Below are 20,520 nucleotides of genomic sequence, written 5' to 3'. Positions count from 1 at the left end.
TTGTGATACCTAATAAATAAATAAACATGGATCTCAATAAACCTGTATCAGCTACCGTCTATAGAAGGCATTGACAAGACAGAGGATTGGCAACGTTGTTCTCCTATATCTTTCTCCACTGCCATTATAAAGTGGACCTCACTATATAGTTGTAGTGAGCAACCTAATTTCCCATTAATTATCAACATTAAATCTCTCTGTTGCCTGATCGTTTTTCAACACTGCAGAAATATAATTAACAAAATATTTAATCTTGATTATGAAATTATCAAAAAATATGATTTCTTGCTTGAAAAAGTATAATTGATTATTTTAAACGAGGATGAACAGTTAATATTACATCAATAAACTGGTAGCCTATCAGTTACCACTATAGAAGACATTGACAAGGCAGAAGGCAGAGGATTGGCAACGTTGTTCTCCTATCTTTCTCCACTGCTATTATAACGTGGACCTCACTATAGTTTCAAACACATTCTATTAAGAAAATTTACATACTAACAGCTCAACTAATTGAGTGCTTATCTAAACGATTCCTCTTGGGGATTATTGCTGCAATCACTCTTCTATTGTCATTTTAGTGTAAATTAGAGTCAAGTGCATTAACCGTCTCTTATCTGAGTGTTTAATTGTGAAAGGAATATTCATAGAGTGTTTAAAGCTACTTGACCAACCTCTTGGTCAATCAATGTGTAGCGTATTATTGGGATCCTGATTTTGGAAACAATATATAACTCTCTTTCCTGTATAGAGCTACTTGTAATATAAATATAAAGAAAATAAAAATCTCAGTACCCTTTTTTAAATATTTTATCACAACATGTTTCGGTCATTTATGCCCTTTTCAAGTGAAATGAATTAAATAAATAAATACTACTGGAAGATTCTTATTTTGATCATATGTTAGTGTATTCATATGTTTTTATGAACTAGGACTGTAAATTTTGGGTTGAAATTCGCATGATTCCAGCAAAAATCGGGTTATTGGTGTCTAATTGGATTAAGTTTATTATTTTATCTCTGTTTAATTTTGCTGCTTTATAAATATGAAATTCTTCTTTGACATTCAGTTTTTGACTTTTATTACCATAATTAAGTATTTTCATATTGGAATTTATTCAGGTTTTTGATTCTGTATTCAAATTTTTCAAATAAGTGCAATATTTCTTAAGTTTTTAATTTATTGTGATACATTCTGTGATTTATTTAAAGTATACAATCAACCGTCAAAATTCAAAATTTTAAATCATCATTCCTGGACCAAAAATCAAGTGACGAAGCAGTGTGAGATTACATAACCTTATCTTTTGGACAAACATTAACATTTTATCAAAATTTTTGGAGAGAAATAGTACAGGCTCAGCCTAGTTTTTCCTCCTATGTCATAATTGTATTATGATTATAGTATTTTATACAATAAATGAATAAATGAAATAAATGAATAAAATGAATAAATGAATATCTGTAAAATTTCAACCCAAAATTTACAGTCCTAGTTCATAAAAACATATGAATACACTAACATATGATCAAAATAAGAATCTTCCAGCAGTATTTATTTATTTAATTCATATCACTTGAAAATGGCATAAATGACCGAAACATGTTGTGATAAAATATTTCAAAAAAAGGGTACTGAGATTTTTATTTTCTTTATATTAATATTTATGACTCATTTCTCATTACTTTATTCAATTTTTGAATATAGAATTTGATGAATAGTTTGAGCAACCTAATTTCCCGTTAATTATTATCAGCATTAACTTTTCCTTATCGCGTTATACTCACAATATAGAGTTAATAAATGTTTATCAATATTCAACTTTTTTCTGAAAAATTTCCTTAAGAATAAAAAAAAACTTTTAAAGCTATAGTGAGGTCCACGTTATGATGGCAGTGTTTGATTAGCAATAGTATTGCTATCCTTATCTATCATTCAACAAAGAGGAGAGCGATATCGCTTTCTTGCTTTGCTCTGTTGCCAGATCATCTTTTAACAATGTAGACTATTGACAAAATATTTCATCTTAATTAGGAGAATTTATTATGAAATTATTGAAAACTTAATCAATTTCTTCCTTGATAAGATATACGGTAATTGATTATTTCAAACGATAATAATGAACAGTTTACATCAATAAACCTGTATCAGCTACCGTCTATAGTAGGCATTGACAAGACAGAGGTTCGGCAACGTTGTTCTCCTATTTTTTCCCACTGCCATTACAAAGTGGACCTCACTATATAGTTGTAGTGAGCAACCTAATTTCCCATTAATTATCAACATTTAACATTTCCTTATTACTTCATACCCACAATATAGAGTTAATTTTTAATAATTGATCAATATTAATCAACGTTTCTTCTGAAAAAATTTCCTTGAAAATTATAAAAACAACTTTTCAAGCTAGAGCTTGGTATTCTACACACGATAGACTGCGCTTATTATGAATATTTCAGAAAACGATGAGACAGTTTTAGGTACATCTAATTTTTGTTCATAAGTTCTTAGTTGTTTACTAGATACTGGATTGCTTTTCAATAAGCAGCCATTATATTTGAAATATCATAATTCTATGATTCTTGAGAGTTTGAGCGAATTAAAATGCATGGATTCTATGGAAAATGAAAATCTCCAAGATTTTATTTATTTTTTTGTTGATATGATTACAAATCGTATGAATATGATCGGGATAGAACAACAGGCATAGCCCAAAACTATTCTGTTCCCAAATTTTGATAAATAATAGAATGCCGATAAATAATATTTTGTTGATATTCGGGGTATAGATAGTGTCGTGTACTAACAAGTGTCATGCTATAATATGAGACGTTTTGCTACAATACAGGGCGAGTTATCCACTGAAACATAAAATCTTCCCCCAACTCTCACATCAGAAAAATCACTCATCTTCAAATGCTTATAACTCAATAATAGGAGAGAATTTCGCCAATGTGATTACATATTATTGTTCAAGTACTATCATTCCTCAGAGTTTGGGCCATTCCAATTTTTGACCATTTTTGCAAAATTCCATGATGTATTCGTGGATTTCATGAAAAATGCAAATCTCCCAGATTTGTCTGATATTCGGGCCATGGATAGAGGTTGACCTAACAAGTGTTGTGCTATAATATGAGACGTTTCGCTACAATACAGGGTGAGTTATTCACTGAAACATAAAATCTCACCTCCACTCTCAGATCAGAAAAATTACTCATCTTCAAATGCTTATAACTCAAGAACAGGAGTGAATTACGGTACAATTATACAATAGCGAATTGGATGTTGAATTACTTTAGTTGTTGCTTGTATTGATTGATTGACTGATTGATTGAGTACTTTATTTATGTAGATTACAATATATACTGTCTTATACACTTATATACAATAGCTTACAATACAGCAAAATTATAGATGAATTTACATGATATAGACTAAGAAAATAATTATTGAACTGTATATGATATGAAAAAGAGAAACTGTATGAGTGAGAAACAGAAACCAATGTCATTATCACTAAACTTCTCAAGGCGAAATCTTATCAATAATAAATACGGCAGCGCTTTATAGCTTATCGCAGTTGTAAATCAATCGAGAGTAGGTAGACGAAGTAGGCTTACATGTTAATTGAGTAACAGAATATTCTGAAAAAACTTGCAAAAATTGGTTACAACTTATGTGATTTTTAAATTTTAATCTACTCAATTTTTATTTGAATCTACTATAATAAAGTGAAAAATAATACACGTACGGGATTGTAAAATTATGTTTGACGCATTATCATGTCTGAACTACTGGACTTATTAATTTGAAATTTCGCATATCAATTCTTAATTAACCGAGGATGGTTATAAGCCTGTTTTCAAATCTTCAAGATTTCATTACGTCAAGTTTCAAAATAGACGCTTGCGAAACACGGGTCACCTACTAGGATATAATAATATTTTATTATTCGTGTACTGTAATTTTCCAATGACTTTTACAATATTTTTTGTACTAAATTTAGTAGCTATTACGTAAGCTACCTAAGTGTCAACTGTATATTCATTTTGTGAAATTAAATGAAAGTGATAGCCTACTCGAAAATAGAGTATATAGATATTCTAATAATTCTATTTTAGTGGAGATCAATTTTCCTATAGGGAGGTCCACTTTATAATGGCAGTGGAGAAAGATAGGAGAACAACGTTGTCGATCCTCTGTATTGAAAATGAATCTGATTAAAAAACCCATAATCTAAATTTAGAAGATGAACATTGAAGGGTTTGCGAAAATAATTTCAATATTTTAATAAAATGGTTTATATGAGCTGAATCAATTATTTAATCATTATTTAACGAAAATCCTAAATAAATGCTGTAAATCACCCCAAAGACTTCTGCTACTGCAGACATTGACAACAGGGTTAACAGCTAGATGGAAATTCGATGCAAACTACTATCCAAAAAAATATCTATCTATTATTATATATCTATATATATATTATAAAAATATATCCATTTTTGGATAGTAGTTCTCATCGAATTTCCATCTAGCTGTTAACCCTGTTGTCAATGTCTGCAGTAGCAGAAGTCTTCGGGGTGATTTACAGCATTTATTTAAGATTTTCATTAAATAATAATTAGCATTTGAATAAATGCATTCTCTATTTAATTCCATCTGTGAATCAATCTGTTTTCGTTGTTTTTTAGTGAAAATAGACTAAATTTTAGGAATGTGAAACCATAACCCTATTGTGGACATTTAAAATGTTATCTAAATTTAGGAGAGAAATAGTACAAGGAATATCCTTAGTTTTTCTCTCCCAATCAGTGCTACTTTGTGAAAATTATAAATAAATAAATAATAAATAAATAAATCATTACTATGATGAGTGATTTTATTTGTTTTTGATGTTTGTATCTTTTGAACATTGTGACGTTTCCGATTGTATAATATGTATAAATTTATATATTTATTAGGTGGAATACTTGAAGGAATAAAATCTATTCTATTCTATCTTTTACTAATAAATAAATTAAGAAATATAAATTATTCAATCTATTGATCATTTTATCAAAAAATAACAATTGTTATTGCTCACTAGAAATCCTTTTTTCAAGATCAATGAAAGTCTACAAATTAAGCTGCGGCGTTTACACCAAAGTTATCAACAAAATATTTATTTCTCCGTCCTTATAGATTCTATTAGATTAAACATAACTTATCATACACATGATGTGCATATGTTTTTGTCAGGTTCCATTCAATCTATATATATAAAAGCGAAATGGCACTCACTCACTCACTCACTCACTCACTCACTCACTCGCATAACTAAAAATCTACCGGACCAAAAACGTTCAAATTTGGTAGGTATGTTCAGTTGGCCCTTTAGAGGCGCACTAAGAAATCTTTTGGCAATATTTCAACTCTAAGGGTTGTTTTTAAGGGTTTAAAGTTCGTCTTTTAGCATGTATATTCTTCTTCTCCCAATCTCTTAATTATAATTGAAATTTCCATATCATATGTTACTATAGAACTATAATCTAGATAGAGTACCTCTTCGAAACAGTTGTTAACTGGCAACTAAATTAATAATTTTGTCAGGTTGGCATTAAATTGAGTTGACTTTGTTAGGTTGGCACCAAGTTGAAGATTTAAATGCATTTATCGCGGAAAAATTGATTGGGCACTGCTACTTCAATCCTGGGAATATTATATTACTAGCCGTCAGGCTCGCTTCGCTCGCCATATCCGTTTAGTCAGACGTTTAGTCTGGACCCCCGACTGGATTGTCCTAACATGATAAAAATTCAGGCGAGCGAAGCGAGCCTGCTAATCTCATTCTTGGACGATCCAGTCGGGGGTCCAGGGGGTGGAGCCCCCTGGCTAGACGGATATGGCGAGCGAAGCGAGCCTGACGGCTAGTCTTAAATAGAATCTACAATGACGGAAAAATAAGCATTTTGTTGATAACTTTGGTGTAAACGCAGCTTTAAGCTAGGGTATATTACAATAAATTCTCATTCAACACGCACTTTAAAGAAGATGTGAATTAATTGTGAACATTTGTGGACGAGATATGAAGGGTTATTATACTTAACTAACAATTTACTAATTAGAACACTACATTAACAAGAAATCGGATCAAAACAGATAATAAATCTCAATGGGATATCTTTATAGCGAATTTTGGACCTAATAATACTATCTATTAATTATTTAGATCAACACAGATAATAAATCCTTATAGAACATTGTGAACATTTGTGGACGAGATGAAGGGTTATTATACTTAACTAACAATTTACTAATTAGAACACTAGCCTACATTAACAAGAAATCGGATAAAAACAGATAATAAATCTCAATGAGATATCTTTATAACGAATTTTGGTCCTAATAATACTATCTATTAATTATTTAGATCAACACAGATAATAAATCCTTATAGAATTGTAGACTAGAAGGAGAAAGTAAGATTGAGACTATTTCAGGAGTATCTATAATATACATTTCCTCATACCTCATTGTAATATCTAGAATATATGATTCCTGTATTTTCTATTGCTGCTGTATTCCTTTTCTACATCTGTATTATTGTATATTTATATTGCTTGAAGCGGATAATTAGTTACTATATTATTGAGATCCACGTTATAATGGCAGTGTTTGATGAGCAATGGTATTGTTATCCTTGTCTATCATTAAACACAGCGGATAGTGCTATCTCCTTCCCGCTTTGCTCTGTTGCCAAATCGTCTTTCAATAATGTAGAATTGATAATTGATTAACAAAATATTTCATCCCAATCATGAAAATGCATTAACTTTTTGCCAGAACTTCTTTTAATAATGTAGAATTGATAATTAATTAACAAAATATTTCATCTTAATTATGAACTTATTGAAAAATATAATCTATTGCTTCATAGAATATAATTGATAATTTTAAACGAGAATTAACAGTTGATTATTAAATCGATAAACCTGTATCAGCTGCCGTCTATAAAAGGCAAGGATCGGCAACGTTGTTCTTCTATCTTTCTCCACTGCAAATTGGAATTTGAATATTCAAGAAAATATCAATGAAATTCAACCGAATTGTTCAGACTCTTCAATCACCTCCCTCAAGAAATAAGAAATTTCCCGTTTTTGAAGTTTAAAGATGCACTTTACAATTTTCTAGTCAAAAATCCTTTTTACAGCTTGAAAGAGTACTATGAGAAGTGAATATTTGAATGTATTATGACTTTTAAAAAATGTATACTTTGATGTTATTATGACTTATATTGTATAGAAATATATTAAGATGTAATTGAATATTATAAATATCTTGACAATGTCTCATGCAATCGTGTAACTGTTCTTGGACAAATAAAAATATTCTATTCTATTCTATTCTATTCAGAATTATCAACACAACATATATTTGGATTGGACAATATGTTTGGTAATTGGGATGTGATTAGAATAAATGTTGTGTTCTTTTCTCACACCTGGAATGAATATCAAGATGGAGGTACTGATAAACTGTGCTACATTGTTCGAAAACAGTAAAATCAACAGAAACATAAGAGAGAATTTAGAAGTTCATTTTCTATCTTTCTCGTGGACTTCACTATATCTATTATTAATTATTTTTTTATCAAATAACAAATTTCAACAAAACTGCATGTTTCACTTTACCTGCCAGATAGCACAAGCAGATCAACGTTGAAGGCCGATTGAGTGGAAAAATCATTTCGGATGCTCCCCTGATTAGAGTGCGTCAGTGGACGCAAAGAACTACTGTGAACAATTGAAACGTATCACCACGGCTTCAGTGATTATTGTCAAAGTACTGCAATGGCACACTCATCCCTTTCTACTGACTAATTGCGATATTCACTTCACTCAAGGCATTAGCGGTCATTATCTTTCAATCGCTGTGAGTGGCCTAATCCTACTAAGAGGCGAACTTGATAAACGAACTAAGTTCATTACAGTGGCGCATTTTCTTGTGTAATCTTTAGTGATAAGTTGTCGAATTTTAAGATTCAAGATTCAAGATTTCTTTATTGCAGATAACATTTGTACAAATGTATATATAGCATCGTCATAAATACAAAGTAGTAGCATGATAATACAAAGTAATTACATTCAAAGAAATAAAATTCAAACACAATCATACAAACAGCAAACAAAATACACTCAAATTAGAAACTCCTCTGTACTATATGGACATATTTCTATTAAAACCTTTTTTAATGAATTAGACATGATGAATACAAAGTATTTGCATTCAAAGAAAAAAAAGAAACAGAAGTTTAAAGATGCACTTTACAATTTTCTAGTCAAAAATCCTTTTTACAGCTTGAAAGAGTACTATGAGAAGTGAATATTTGAATGTATTATGACTTTTAAAAAATGTATACTTTGATGTTATTATGACTTATATTGTATAGAAATATATTAAGATGTAATTGAATATTATAAATATCTTGACAATGTCTCATGCAATCGTGTAACTGTTCTTGGACAAATAAAAATATTCTATTCTATTCTATTCTATTCTATTCTATTCTATTCTATTCAGAATTATCAACACAACATATATTTGGATTGGACAATATGTTTGGTAATTGGGATGTGATTAAAATAAATGTTGTGTTCTTTTCTCACACCTGGAATGAATATCAAGATGGAGGTACTGATAAACTGTGCTACATTGTTCGAAAACAGTAAAATCAACAGAAACATAAGAGAGAATTTAGAAGTTCATTTTCTATCTTTCTCGTGGACTTCACTATATCTATTATTAATTATTTTTTTATCAAATAACAAATTTCAACAAAACTGCATGTTTCACTTTACCTGCCAGATAGCACAAGCAGATCAACGTTGAAGGCCGATTGAGTGGAAAAATCATTTCGGATGCTCCCCTGATTAGAGTGCGTCAGTGGACGCAAAGAACTACTGTGAACAATTGAAACGTATCACCACGGCTTCAGTGATTATTGTCAAAGTACTGCAATGGCACACTCATCCCTTTCTACTGACTAATTGCGATATTCACTTCACTCAAGGCATTAGCGGTCATTATCTTTCAATCGCTGTGAGTGGCCTAATCCTACTAAGAGGCGAACTTGATAAACGAACTAAGTTCATTACAGTGGCGCATTTTCTTGTGTAATCTTTAGTGATAAGTTGTCGAATTTTAAGATTCAAGATTCAAGATTTCTTTATTGCAGATAACATTTGTACAAATGTATATATAGCATCGTCATAAATACAAACATGATAATACAAAGTAATTACATTCAAAGAAATAAAATTCAAACACAATCATACAAACAGCAAACAAAATACACTCAAATTAGAAACTCCTCTGTACTATATGGACATATTTCTATTAAAACCTTTTTTAATGAATTAGACATGATGAATACAAAGTATTTGCATTCAAAGAAAAAAAAGAAACAGAAATTCAAACATAAGTATACAAACAGCAAACAAAATACCCTCAAATTAGAAACTCCTCTACTATATGGACATATATCTATTAGAACCTTTTTTAATGAATCAGACATGATGAATACAAAGTATTTGCATTCAAAGAAATAAAAATTCAAACACAATCATACAAACAGCAAACTAAATACCCTCAAATTAGAAACTCCTCTCAACTATATGGACATATTTCTATTAGAACCTTTTTTAATGAATCAGACATGATGAATACAAAGTATTTGCATTCAAAGAAATAAAAATTCAAACACAATCATACAAACAGCAAACAAAATACCCTCAAATTAGAAACTCCTCTCAACTATATGGACATATTATTTCTATTAAAACCTTTTTTAATGAATTAGACTTGATGGATACAAAGTATTTGCATTCAAAGAAACATAAATTCAAACATAAGTATACAAACAGCAAACAAAATACCCTCAAATTAGAAACTCCTCTACTATATGGACATATTTCTATTAAAACCTTTTTTAATGAATCAAACATGATGGATACAAAGTATTTGCATTCAAAGAAACATAAATTCAAACATAAGTATAGAAATATATTAAGATGTAATTGAATATTATAAATATCTTGACAATGTCTCATGCAATCGTGTAACTGTTCTTGGACAAATAAAAATATTCTATTCTATTCTATTCTATTCTATTCTATTCTATTCTATTCAGAATTATCAACACAACATATATTTGGATTGGACAATATGTTTGGTAATTGGGATGTGACTAAAATAAATGTTGTGTTCTTTTCTCACACCTGGAATGAATATCAAGATGGATGTACTGATAAACTGTGCTACATTGTTCGAAAACAGTAAAATCAACAGAAACACAAGAGAGAATTTAGAAGTTCATTTTCTATCTTTCTCGTGGACGTCACTATATCTATATTATGAATTATTTTTTTATCAAATAACAAATTTCAACTGCATGTTTCACTTTACCTGCCAGATAGCACAAGCAGATCAACGTTGAAGGCCGATTGAGTGGAAAAATCATTTCGGATGCTCCCCTGATTAGAGTGCGTCAGTGGACGCAAAGAACTACTGTGAACAATTGAAACGTATCACGACGGCTTCAGTGATTATTGTCAAAGTACTGCAATGGCACACTCATCCCTTTCTACTGACTAATTGCGATATTCACTTCACTCAAGGCATTAGCGGTCATTATCTTTCAATCGCTGTGAGTGGCCTAATCCTACTAAGAGGCGAACTTGATAAACGAACTAAGTTCATTACAGTGGCGCATTTTCTTGTGTAATCTTTAGTGATAAGTTGTCGAATTTTAAGATTCAAGATTCAAGATTTCTTTATTGCAGATAACATTTGTACAAATGTATATATAGCATCGTCATAAATCAAACATGATAATACAAAGTATTTAAATTCAAAGAAATAAAATTCAAACACAATCATACAAACAGCAAACAAAATACACTCAAATTAGAAACTCCTCTGTACTATATGGACATATTTCTATTAAAACCTTTTTTAATGAATTAAACATGATGAATACAAAGTATTTGCATTCAAAGAAACATAAATTCAAACATAAGTATACAAACAGCAAACAAAATACCCTCAAATTAGAAACTCCTCTACTATATGGACATATATCTATTAGAACCTTTTTTAATGAATCAGACATGATGAATACAAAGTATTGCATTCAAAGAAATAAAAATTCAAACACAATTATACAAACAGCAAACAAAATACCCTCAAATTAGAAACTCCTCTACTATATGGACATATTTCTATTAAAACCTTTTTTAATGAATCAAACATGATAAATACAAAGTATTTGCATTTAAACAAATAAAAATTCAAACACAATCATACAAACAGCAAACAAAATACCCTCAAATTAGAAACTCCTCTCAACTATATGGACATATTTCTATTAAAACCTTTTTTAATGAATTAGACATGATGGATACAAAGTATTTGCATTCAAACAAATAAAAATTCAAACACAATCATACAAACAGCAAACAAAATACCCTCAAATTAGAAACTCCTCTCTACTATATGGACATATTTCTATTAAACCTTTTTTAAAGAATCAAACATGATGAATACAAAGTATTTGCATTCAAAGAAACAGGAATTCAAACATAAGTATACAAACAGCAAACAAAATACACTCAAATTTAAAACTCGTTTACTATATGGACATATAGTAAATATCCTCTTTACTATCATCTAAACATCCTCTCTACTATATTGACATATTTCTATTAAAACCTTTTTTAATGAATCAAACATGATGAATACAAAGTATTTGCATTCAAACAAATAGAAATTCAAACATAATCATACAAACAGCAAACAAAATACACTCAAATTAGAAACTCCTCTGTACTATATGGACATATTTCTATTAAAACCTTTTTTAATGAATTAGACATGATGGATACAAAGTATTTGCATTCAAAGAAACAGAAATTCAAACATAAGTATACAAACAGCAAACAAAATACCCTCAAATTAGAAACTCGTTCACTATATGGACATATAGTAAATATCCTAATATAAATATAAAGAAAATAAATAAAAATCTCAGTACCCTTTTTTTAAAATATTTTATCACGACATGTTTCGGTCATTTATGCCATTTTCAAGTGATATCATAAATGACCGAAACATGTCGTGATAAAATATTTTAAAAAAAGGGTACTGAGATTTTCATTTATTTTCTTTATATTTATATTACAAGTAGCCCTATACAGGAAAGAGATAAGTAATATCCTCTTTATAATCCTCTAAACATCCAATTTACTATATGGACATATTTCTATTAAAACCTTTTTTAATGAATCAAACATGATGGATACAAAGTATTTGCATTCAAAGAAAAAAAAATCCAATGATATTTTAAGGATAGAGCTTCCAATGTTGCATTTATTTATTGATTTATTATTTATTGAAAAGGTAGAGTAAATTATCTATGAGAGCACCAGGAAACCCCAGTTACACAAATTATACTATAATGTGAAATAAAATTAAGATGTATGATATCAGGGCTACTTGTTCTTATTTTCATCAAATAGAATTATAGTACCCTTTTTTGAAAATAATAGATTAAATTGTATTATTATAACTTATATTTTTAATCTATTATTTTATTATTTTCAAAAAATAGTAGCCTACTATAATATTATATTTTATAAATAAAGTTGAGCTTAAACCTGAAAAAGTAGAAAGTATCCATAAGCCTGAATAAAAATAACAACAAAGATGATAAACTTGAATGAAAGAGGAAGAAAAGAAAAGAATTGAAGGAAAGAAAAAATATAAGATAATCGTAGATGGTAGGCTACTGTGGAATATACGAGTAGATAGATCATAGTATAAATAAGTTGTTACGAGTAAATAAATAGCATTACCTATAAGAAAAGTTTGGATTCAGATTTAACTGAACTTAAAATAGTATAAGAAAGAACTATACCGAATTAACTTCTGAATAAAATTTAAAATTTAGATAGGCTAATGACAAAAAAAAATACTTTTGATCAATCAATTACGACATAGCAGTCAGGTATTTATAAATAAAAGCTATTAGCTTCTACTCGCATTAGTGTAGTGCTTTCGGGCAGTGTTGATGAAGGGCCTTGTGTCCGGAAGCGCTCCACTAATGTGGGTAGAAGCTAATAGCTTTTATTTATAAATACCTGACTGCTATGTCGTAATTAATTGTTCAAAAGTTATTTTTTAACAAGCAGTTAATGAAATCAGACATTGAAGAAAAAGAATTGAGTTTAGAATCAGAAATACGATGATTATTGGTCAAATATTATTAAATATCTATTTAATAATAAATGAAAATAAAATATTACAACATAAAATTTCACCTCCACACTCCACTCTCAGATCAAAAAAATCACTCATCTTCAAATGCTTATAACTCAAGAATAGGAGAGAATTTTGCCAATGTGATGACATATTATGGTTCCTCTTGTCAAGAACTATCATCCCTGAGAGTTTGAGCGATTTTAATTCTTGACCATTTTTACAAAAATCCATGATGTTCATAGATTTCTTGAAAAATGCAAATCTCTCAGGTTTTGGTGATATTCGAGCTATGGATAGAGGTTGACCTAACAAGTGTCGTGCTGTAATATGAGACGTTTCGCTACAATACAGGGTGAGTTATTCACTGAAACATAAAATCTTTACTCTACTCTCAGATGAGAAAAATCACTCATCTTCAAATGCTTATAACTTAAGAATAGGAGAGAATTTTGGCAATCTGATGACATATTCCTCTCGTCAAGTAGAGGCTACTATTTTTATCATTCGTGAGAGTTTGAGCGATTTTAATCTTTTTATGGATTTCATGAAAAATGCAAATCTCTCAGACTTGATTGATATTCGTGCTATGGATAGAGGTTGACCTAACAAGTGTCGTGCTATATAATTTTTATCTATTCATAGTTTACAATCAACTTAAGGACAAAGAAACAGACTACAGTCCAAAACTTCTTTTCATCCCAATTTCATAAAATAAATTGTCCAAATAAAGGTTATGTGCGTTTCGCTACAATACATAATGGAAGACGATCTAAAGAATATTCTATGAAATCGCCCAAAAAAATTTTATGGAGTCATAGGCTATTCTACTATTAATATAATCTTCTGCAAATAATTTATTGAAAGTGTGGATATTTCCATGAGAACATAAAATTCTCACTAATCTATTGAAATTCAAATTCATTTGCCAAATAATTTTACAGGCTTTTCTACAATGACATAAAATTAACAGTAATAAAGTTAAAAAAGTACAAAATTTGAAAATTAATAAAAACAATATTTATTTATTTATAAGGTTAGCAAAAAATAAAAGAATCGGAAAAGAAAAACAGGCTATTGCCTAAAACTTCTTCAATTTCCTAATTTAGTTTTAAATTGTCCAAATATTATAGGTTATGTCCATTCAAATTTCTACACCAAATCACAATCTAAAATATAAATTAGAATAAAACAAACAATTTTAAATTTGGATGGATCAATAATAAAAGTTTCTTAAAAACATGAAACAAACTATAAATTCACAAAATAAAGAATAAAAACACTTAAATTTTTAGCTCGAAAATATCACATTCACCATTGGTATAAATATAAAAACTTTAGAATATTTTTTTAAAGTTTTCAATAGAGGGTTCTACACGTTTTTATATTGTTTTTATTAATTTGAACAAAAATAGCTCAGATAAGTGAAGTGTTTTTATGAAAATTTTAAAAGTATACAGTACAATAAAATTGAAAAGATTATGTGATAATATCAAGTAAAGTAATAATAAAATTTTGGCTCTACTGGCAAAAAAGTATTGATTCATAAAATCATAAAATAGGCCCAATGAAAGACCAGCAGTAGAAAATACTCACCATTCTGTGTTTGCTCCAAATTCTAAGAGCAGTTTTTGCAAATGTTCCAGAAATTCTGATGAATTTTAAAATTGCTAACAGAGGAAAAAATCATCAATAATAATAATGTAGCCTACATAGCTCAAATTTTGCATTTTTCATAACACTCACAATATTATTGTAGAGAGCTGACAATGAATGCGTGATTTAATCGAGAAGGTGTTGATTATTCTCGGAGAAAAATATGAAATTTGTAGCCCATTATTCTGTCTTTGGAGAATATTTTCTGTAGAACTCACATTGATGACACCAGAGACAATCTACCTAAGAAGCCTTACAATAAAAACCTTCAATTCTCAATAATCTATCCATGGTTCCGTGTAGTAATCAATGCTCGCTTGTTAACAAGATAACGAAGTGTGACGGTTGATAAATCAAATCAAATCTGTGATGATTGATTGTTTACTGTTTACTTTTGAGAGTTTTGCTACTTAGTTTTACCTCCAACCGTCTTTTCGAAGGTGATGGTTTTTGATGCATTCCGAGCTGCGATGTATTAACACACTTTAAATTTATTCCTTGCCCTATTACCATAGGTAAGGAAAGTATTGCTTTCCGAGAAAAATTAAGGTACCCCAATTTCTAAATTTCTATACGTTTCAAGGTCCCCTGAGTCCAAAAAGTGGTTTTTGGGTATTGGTATGTATGTGTGTGTAACAATTCAAACACCACGCTCTCATAGGTTATTAATTATTAGAATAGCAGAGTCATCACTCAGGCCACCAAATTGGACTTTTGTACCGGTGAGCTGAGAGAGTGATGACCGCGTAGAGGCGAAACTAGAGGGAGAACGTTCCGAGACGCGCTAGGGGAAGGTTGTGCGTGAGATGGTGAGATGTAGTTTTTAGTAATGTGATTGAGGAGTGATTATGTTTAGAGAGAGATTATAGATGTTTGTTATGGGATTTTTTCAATAGAGTGAGATTGTTTTGGTGAATTGGCGTATTTATTTGAATTATCCTAAAAAAGTAGCAGGGCCAAGGACCCTAAAAACCTGGTGGTGGCAGCGCTACTGTAGAGCACTATCATGCTCGCCACGCACGCCACATGTGTGTGTATGTGCGTCTGTGTACACGATATCTCATCTCCCAATCAACGGAATGACTTGAAATTCGGAACTTAAGGTCCTTACAATATAAGGATCCGACACAAACAATTTTGAACAAATGCAATTCAATATGGCGGCTGAAATGGCGGAAATGTTGTCAAATACAGGGTTTTTTGCGATTTTATCGAAAACGGCACCAACGATTTTGGTCAAATTTATACCTAATATAGTCATTGATAAGCTCTATCAACTGCCACAAGTCCCATATCTGTAAAAATTTCAGGAGCTCCGCCCCATCTATGCAAATTTCGATTTCAGATTCCCAACTATCAGGCTTCAGATACAATTTAAACAAAAAATTCAAGTGGAAAAGATTGAGCATGAGAATCTCTACAATTGATGTTCAGTAACATTTTCACCTAAAATTAAAAAAAAGCTCGAAATTCAAGAAAACGTGATTATTCATTGCAAACTGTTGGCAACTGTTGATTCTATAAAATCATTCACTATGAAGAGATAGCAGACCTCGTGTGTCTCCAGCGTTGTTGTCCTGTCACCAGCTGGCTCAGATCTTCGAATAGTAGACTTGAGATGCGCGAGAACACTAGCGTCAGGTGATCAATTCTCATAGCGGCAAGGAAAGTTGTGTGAGTGCGCCCAATACCTACTATTACTACCTATTATTAAGTAATAGTAGGTATTGGTGCGCCACACCAGATTTTTCTCCATGTATTTCACACAACATGCAGTCAAATATCTAAGTGAATAATCAAAATCTTTCATTTACTGACTGTATTAGGCCTACTTTCGACCGTCTCGCGATTATTTTCAACAGACAAATTTTCTTCTTTTCGATATGTTTTTGTGATCCAATCCGACCACAATAATAGATTATTTTGCTCTTCATGCATAAGTTGAAATAAGTTGAACTTATTAAACTTTTTGCCTTCCTTCCATTTTATTCATTTATTTACATCAATAGAAAAATTACAGCTTAGAGAGGCCTACAGCTTCATGCCAAAACAAGCCTCATTAAAAATCTACTGTTCAAACTAACAGAAACTAAATTAATAATAGAAAGAAAGGAATAAGAAAAACTACAATAAAATATAAATCTCAGTACCGCTACTGTACTCCTTTTATTAATTATTTTATCACATGTTTCGGACATTAATGTCATTTTCACTCATTGAAAATCTACTGTTCAAACTAACAGAAACTAAATTAATAATAAGGAAGAAAGGAATAAGAAAAACTACAATAAAATATAAATCTCAGGACCGCTACTCCTTTTAATTATTTTATCACATGTTTCGGACATTAATGTCATTTTCAAGTGATTCACTTGGAAATGGCATTTTAAATTATTAAAATTTATTTCAATAAGTTCTATGTATATTAAAAGTAGTCCTAAAGAAAAAATAAAATAAAATATTTTGGTAATACTGAACGAAAATCCAAATTAAATGCTGTAAATCACCCCGAATGACTTCTGCTACAGCAAATATTGTCAAATATTGAAGTCTTTGGGGTGATTTACAGCATTTAATTTGGATTTTCGTTCAATAATGATTATTAATTCATTAGCATTTCAATAATTGCAATACCATCTCAGTAATTACCATCTGTGAGGAGGATATTTTTAATATTCTTTCCGAAGAATGGACATTGATATGTCCAAAGCTCCGCCAATTTATGTAGATGCATAACAATATAATATCTATAGTAATTATATTACAAATTACTTTTCCATATCATATACAGTTCAATAATTATTTTCTTAGTCTATATTATGTAAATTCATCTATAATTTTGCTGTATTGTAAGCTATTGTATATACGGTAAGTGTATAAGCCAGTATATTGTAATCTACATAAATAAAGTACTCAATCAATCAATCAATCTGTAAAATAGTTTGGATCAAACATGATAAATAAAAAATAATACAATAAAACAAAAATAAACTAACTGAGAAAAATGAGAGTAGGTAGCAAGCTTACTCAAAGAAATTTAAAATTAAATATTTATGGTCTACAAAATTGATTAACACTTTAACTGCCAGATCAAATTTTCATTATTAATATTGCAATGTCCCACATAAAGTAGGAAACTCTTTCCTATTTCAACCTGCTTCTGTGATCCAAATTTAGCACAATAAAATTATATTATTTATTTCCCAACTTATTAATTTGCAGTATTTTTATTCCAGGCAATAGAGGAATCAATACACTAACAATCTGAAGCTCGATTTTTGGACACGCTTTGATTTTGATGAACTATGAAATCTTAAATGAAAATACTAAGAAATTGTCAGAAATTATATTTATTTAATATGGTTTAATTTTATTTAATATGAATAATTACCACAATATCAACTTCTCAACTACACAAAAAAACCATGAAATATATAGAGTGTTCGGAAAGACACTGTACTCCAAGTAGGTACCGTAATTCATTCCCACAATTCAAGTGCACAGAAATTCTCCGAACATTCTGTGTATTGAATCTATAGTGAGGTCCACGTTATAATGGCAGTGGAAAAATATAGCAGATCAACGTTGCCGATCCTCTGTCTTGTCAATATGCCTTCTTCTACAGACGGTAGCTGATACAGGTTTATTGATGTAATATACCGTTGCCCAAACTCTGTCTTGTCAATGCTTTCTATAGACTTTAGCTGATACAGTTTATTGATGAAATATTAAGTGTTCATTCTCGTGATCAATTATATTCTATTAATATAGTGAGGTCCACGTTATAATGGCAGGGAAGAAAGATAGGAGAACAACGTTGCCGAACTCTCTGTCTTGTCAATGCTTTCTATAGACGGTAGCTGATACGGGTTTATTGCTGTAATATTAACTGTTCATTCTCGTTTAAAATGATCAATTATATTCTATTAAGCAAGAAATTATACTTTTCAATAATTTCAAAATGAATTTTCAAAATTAAGATGAAATATTTTGTTGATTAATTAATAATTCTACATTGTTGAAAGACGATCTGGCAACAGAGCAAAGCGAGAAAGAGATAGTGCTATCCGATTTGTTGAATGATAGACAAGGATAGCAATGCCATTGCTGAACAAACACTGCCATTATAACGTGGACCTCACTTTATAGGTTCAGGCTTAATCGTCAATCAAGGGCCGTTTGTACAGTCAGAGCTTAAACTCGATTTAATCAGCTGATGGCTTGAACTCAAAATGAAACACATTATAACAAACTAGACTTGATACGGTTTAATCCAGTTTAAAATGAGATTTAGTTTAAACTGTTAGGCCCGGTTGCACAACAGCCGGTTAAATTTTAACCGTGATTAATTTTCATGAGAACCAATCAGAGAAGGCGTTTATGAAAAGACTGCTTCTCTGATTGGTTCTCGTGGAATTAATCACGGTTGAAATTTAACCGGCTGTTGTGCAACCGGCACTTACTGTGCAAACGGACCTTAGTGTCCTACAAACTGGGTTTAAATGGTCTAAGAAATCAAACGTAGTTCTGGAATTCATCAAACAAAATTCCAAAATAGTCATAATCGTTGGTGTTGGTCTCCCTGACTGGTTTATCAATTATCCCAAAAGGCTCATCACTGTTGGTGTTCAAGAAATACTTTCCTCTGTATCTGAAACATGATAGAAGATTTGTTTAGTTGGTCTTTGCTGGAAGATCTGAAACAAGTATGTAATTTTTACTTTCCTTGCCATATTACCATAGGTAAGGAAAGTATTGCTTTCCAAAAAAATTAAGGTACCGGTATTCTAATTTCAAGTCTTCTGTACGTTTCAAGGTCCGCTGAGTCCAAAAACATGATTTTTGATGGGTGTTGGTCTGTGTGTGTGTGTGTGTGTGTGTGTGTGTGTGTGTGTGTGTGTGTGTGTGGTGTGTGTGTGTGTGTGTGTGTGTGTGTGTGTGTGTGTGTGTGTGTGTGTGTGTGTGTGTGCGTGTGCGTGTGTGTGTGTGTGTGTGGTGTGTGTGTGTGTGTGTGTGTGTGTGTGTGTGTGTGTGTGTGTGTGGTGTGTGTGTGTGTGTGTGTGTGTGTGGTGTGTGTGTGTGTGGTGTGTGTGTGTGTATGTGTGTATGGCTGTGAACACGATAACTCCATTCCTAATCAACCGATTGACTTGAAATTTTAAACTTAAGGTCCTTATACCATGAAGATCCGACAATAAGGAATTCAATAAGATTGAATTCAAGATGGCGGAAAAAATGGAGGATAATTACTAAAAAACCAAGTTTTTCACGGTTTTCTCGAAAACGGCTCTAACGATTTTCTTCAAATTTATATCATGGATAGCTATTCATAAGCCCTATCAACTGACATGAGTCTCATTTCTGGGAAAATTTCAGGAGCTCCGTATTGAGCTTGTGAAAAATGGCGGATAATCACTAAAATACCATGTTATTCACGGTTTTCTCAAAAACGGCTCTAGCGATTTCCTTCAAATTTATACCATGGATAGCTATTTATAAGCCCTATCAACTGACATGAGTCTCATTTCTGAGAAAATTGCAGGAGCTTCGTAATATTCTTGAGAAAA

The 20,520-nt window shown here is 30.7% G+C and overlaps 1 protein-coding gene across 1 annotated transcript in view; it reads right to left on the bottom strand.

The window, feature by feature from the left end:
- Positions 1 to 20,520, bottom strand: part of LOC111057670 — a 61,479-nt gene that overhangs the window by 21,813 nt on the left and 19,146 nt on the right. The window contains exons 7-8 of the mRNA XM_039429613.1: positions 19,475 to 19,604; positions 15,172 to 15,196 (exon numbers count right to left, since the gene is read on the bottom strand). Coding sequence (XP_039285547.1) covers positions 15,172 to 15,196; positions 19,475 to 19,604 — 155 coding nt within the window. The remainder of the gene's footprint in view (positions 1 to 15,171; positions 15,197 to 19,474; positions 19,605 to 20,520) is intronic.

Source organism: Nilaparvata lugens, chromosome 5 (assembly GCF_014356525.2).
Source record: "Nilaparvata lugens isolate BPH chromosome 5, ASM1435652v1, whole genome shotgun sequence".
Lineage (NCBI taxonomy): Eukaryota > Metazoa > Arthropoda > Insecta > Hemiptera > Delphacidae > Nilaparvata > Nilaparvata lugens.
The sequence above is the reverse complement of the archived record's forward strand: the minus strand, read 5'-3'. Positions and strand labels throughout refer to the sequence as shown.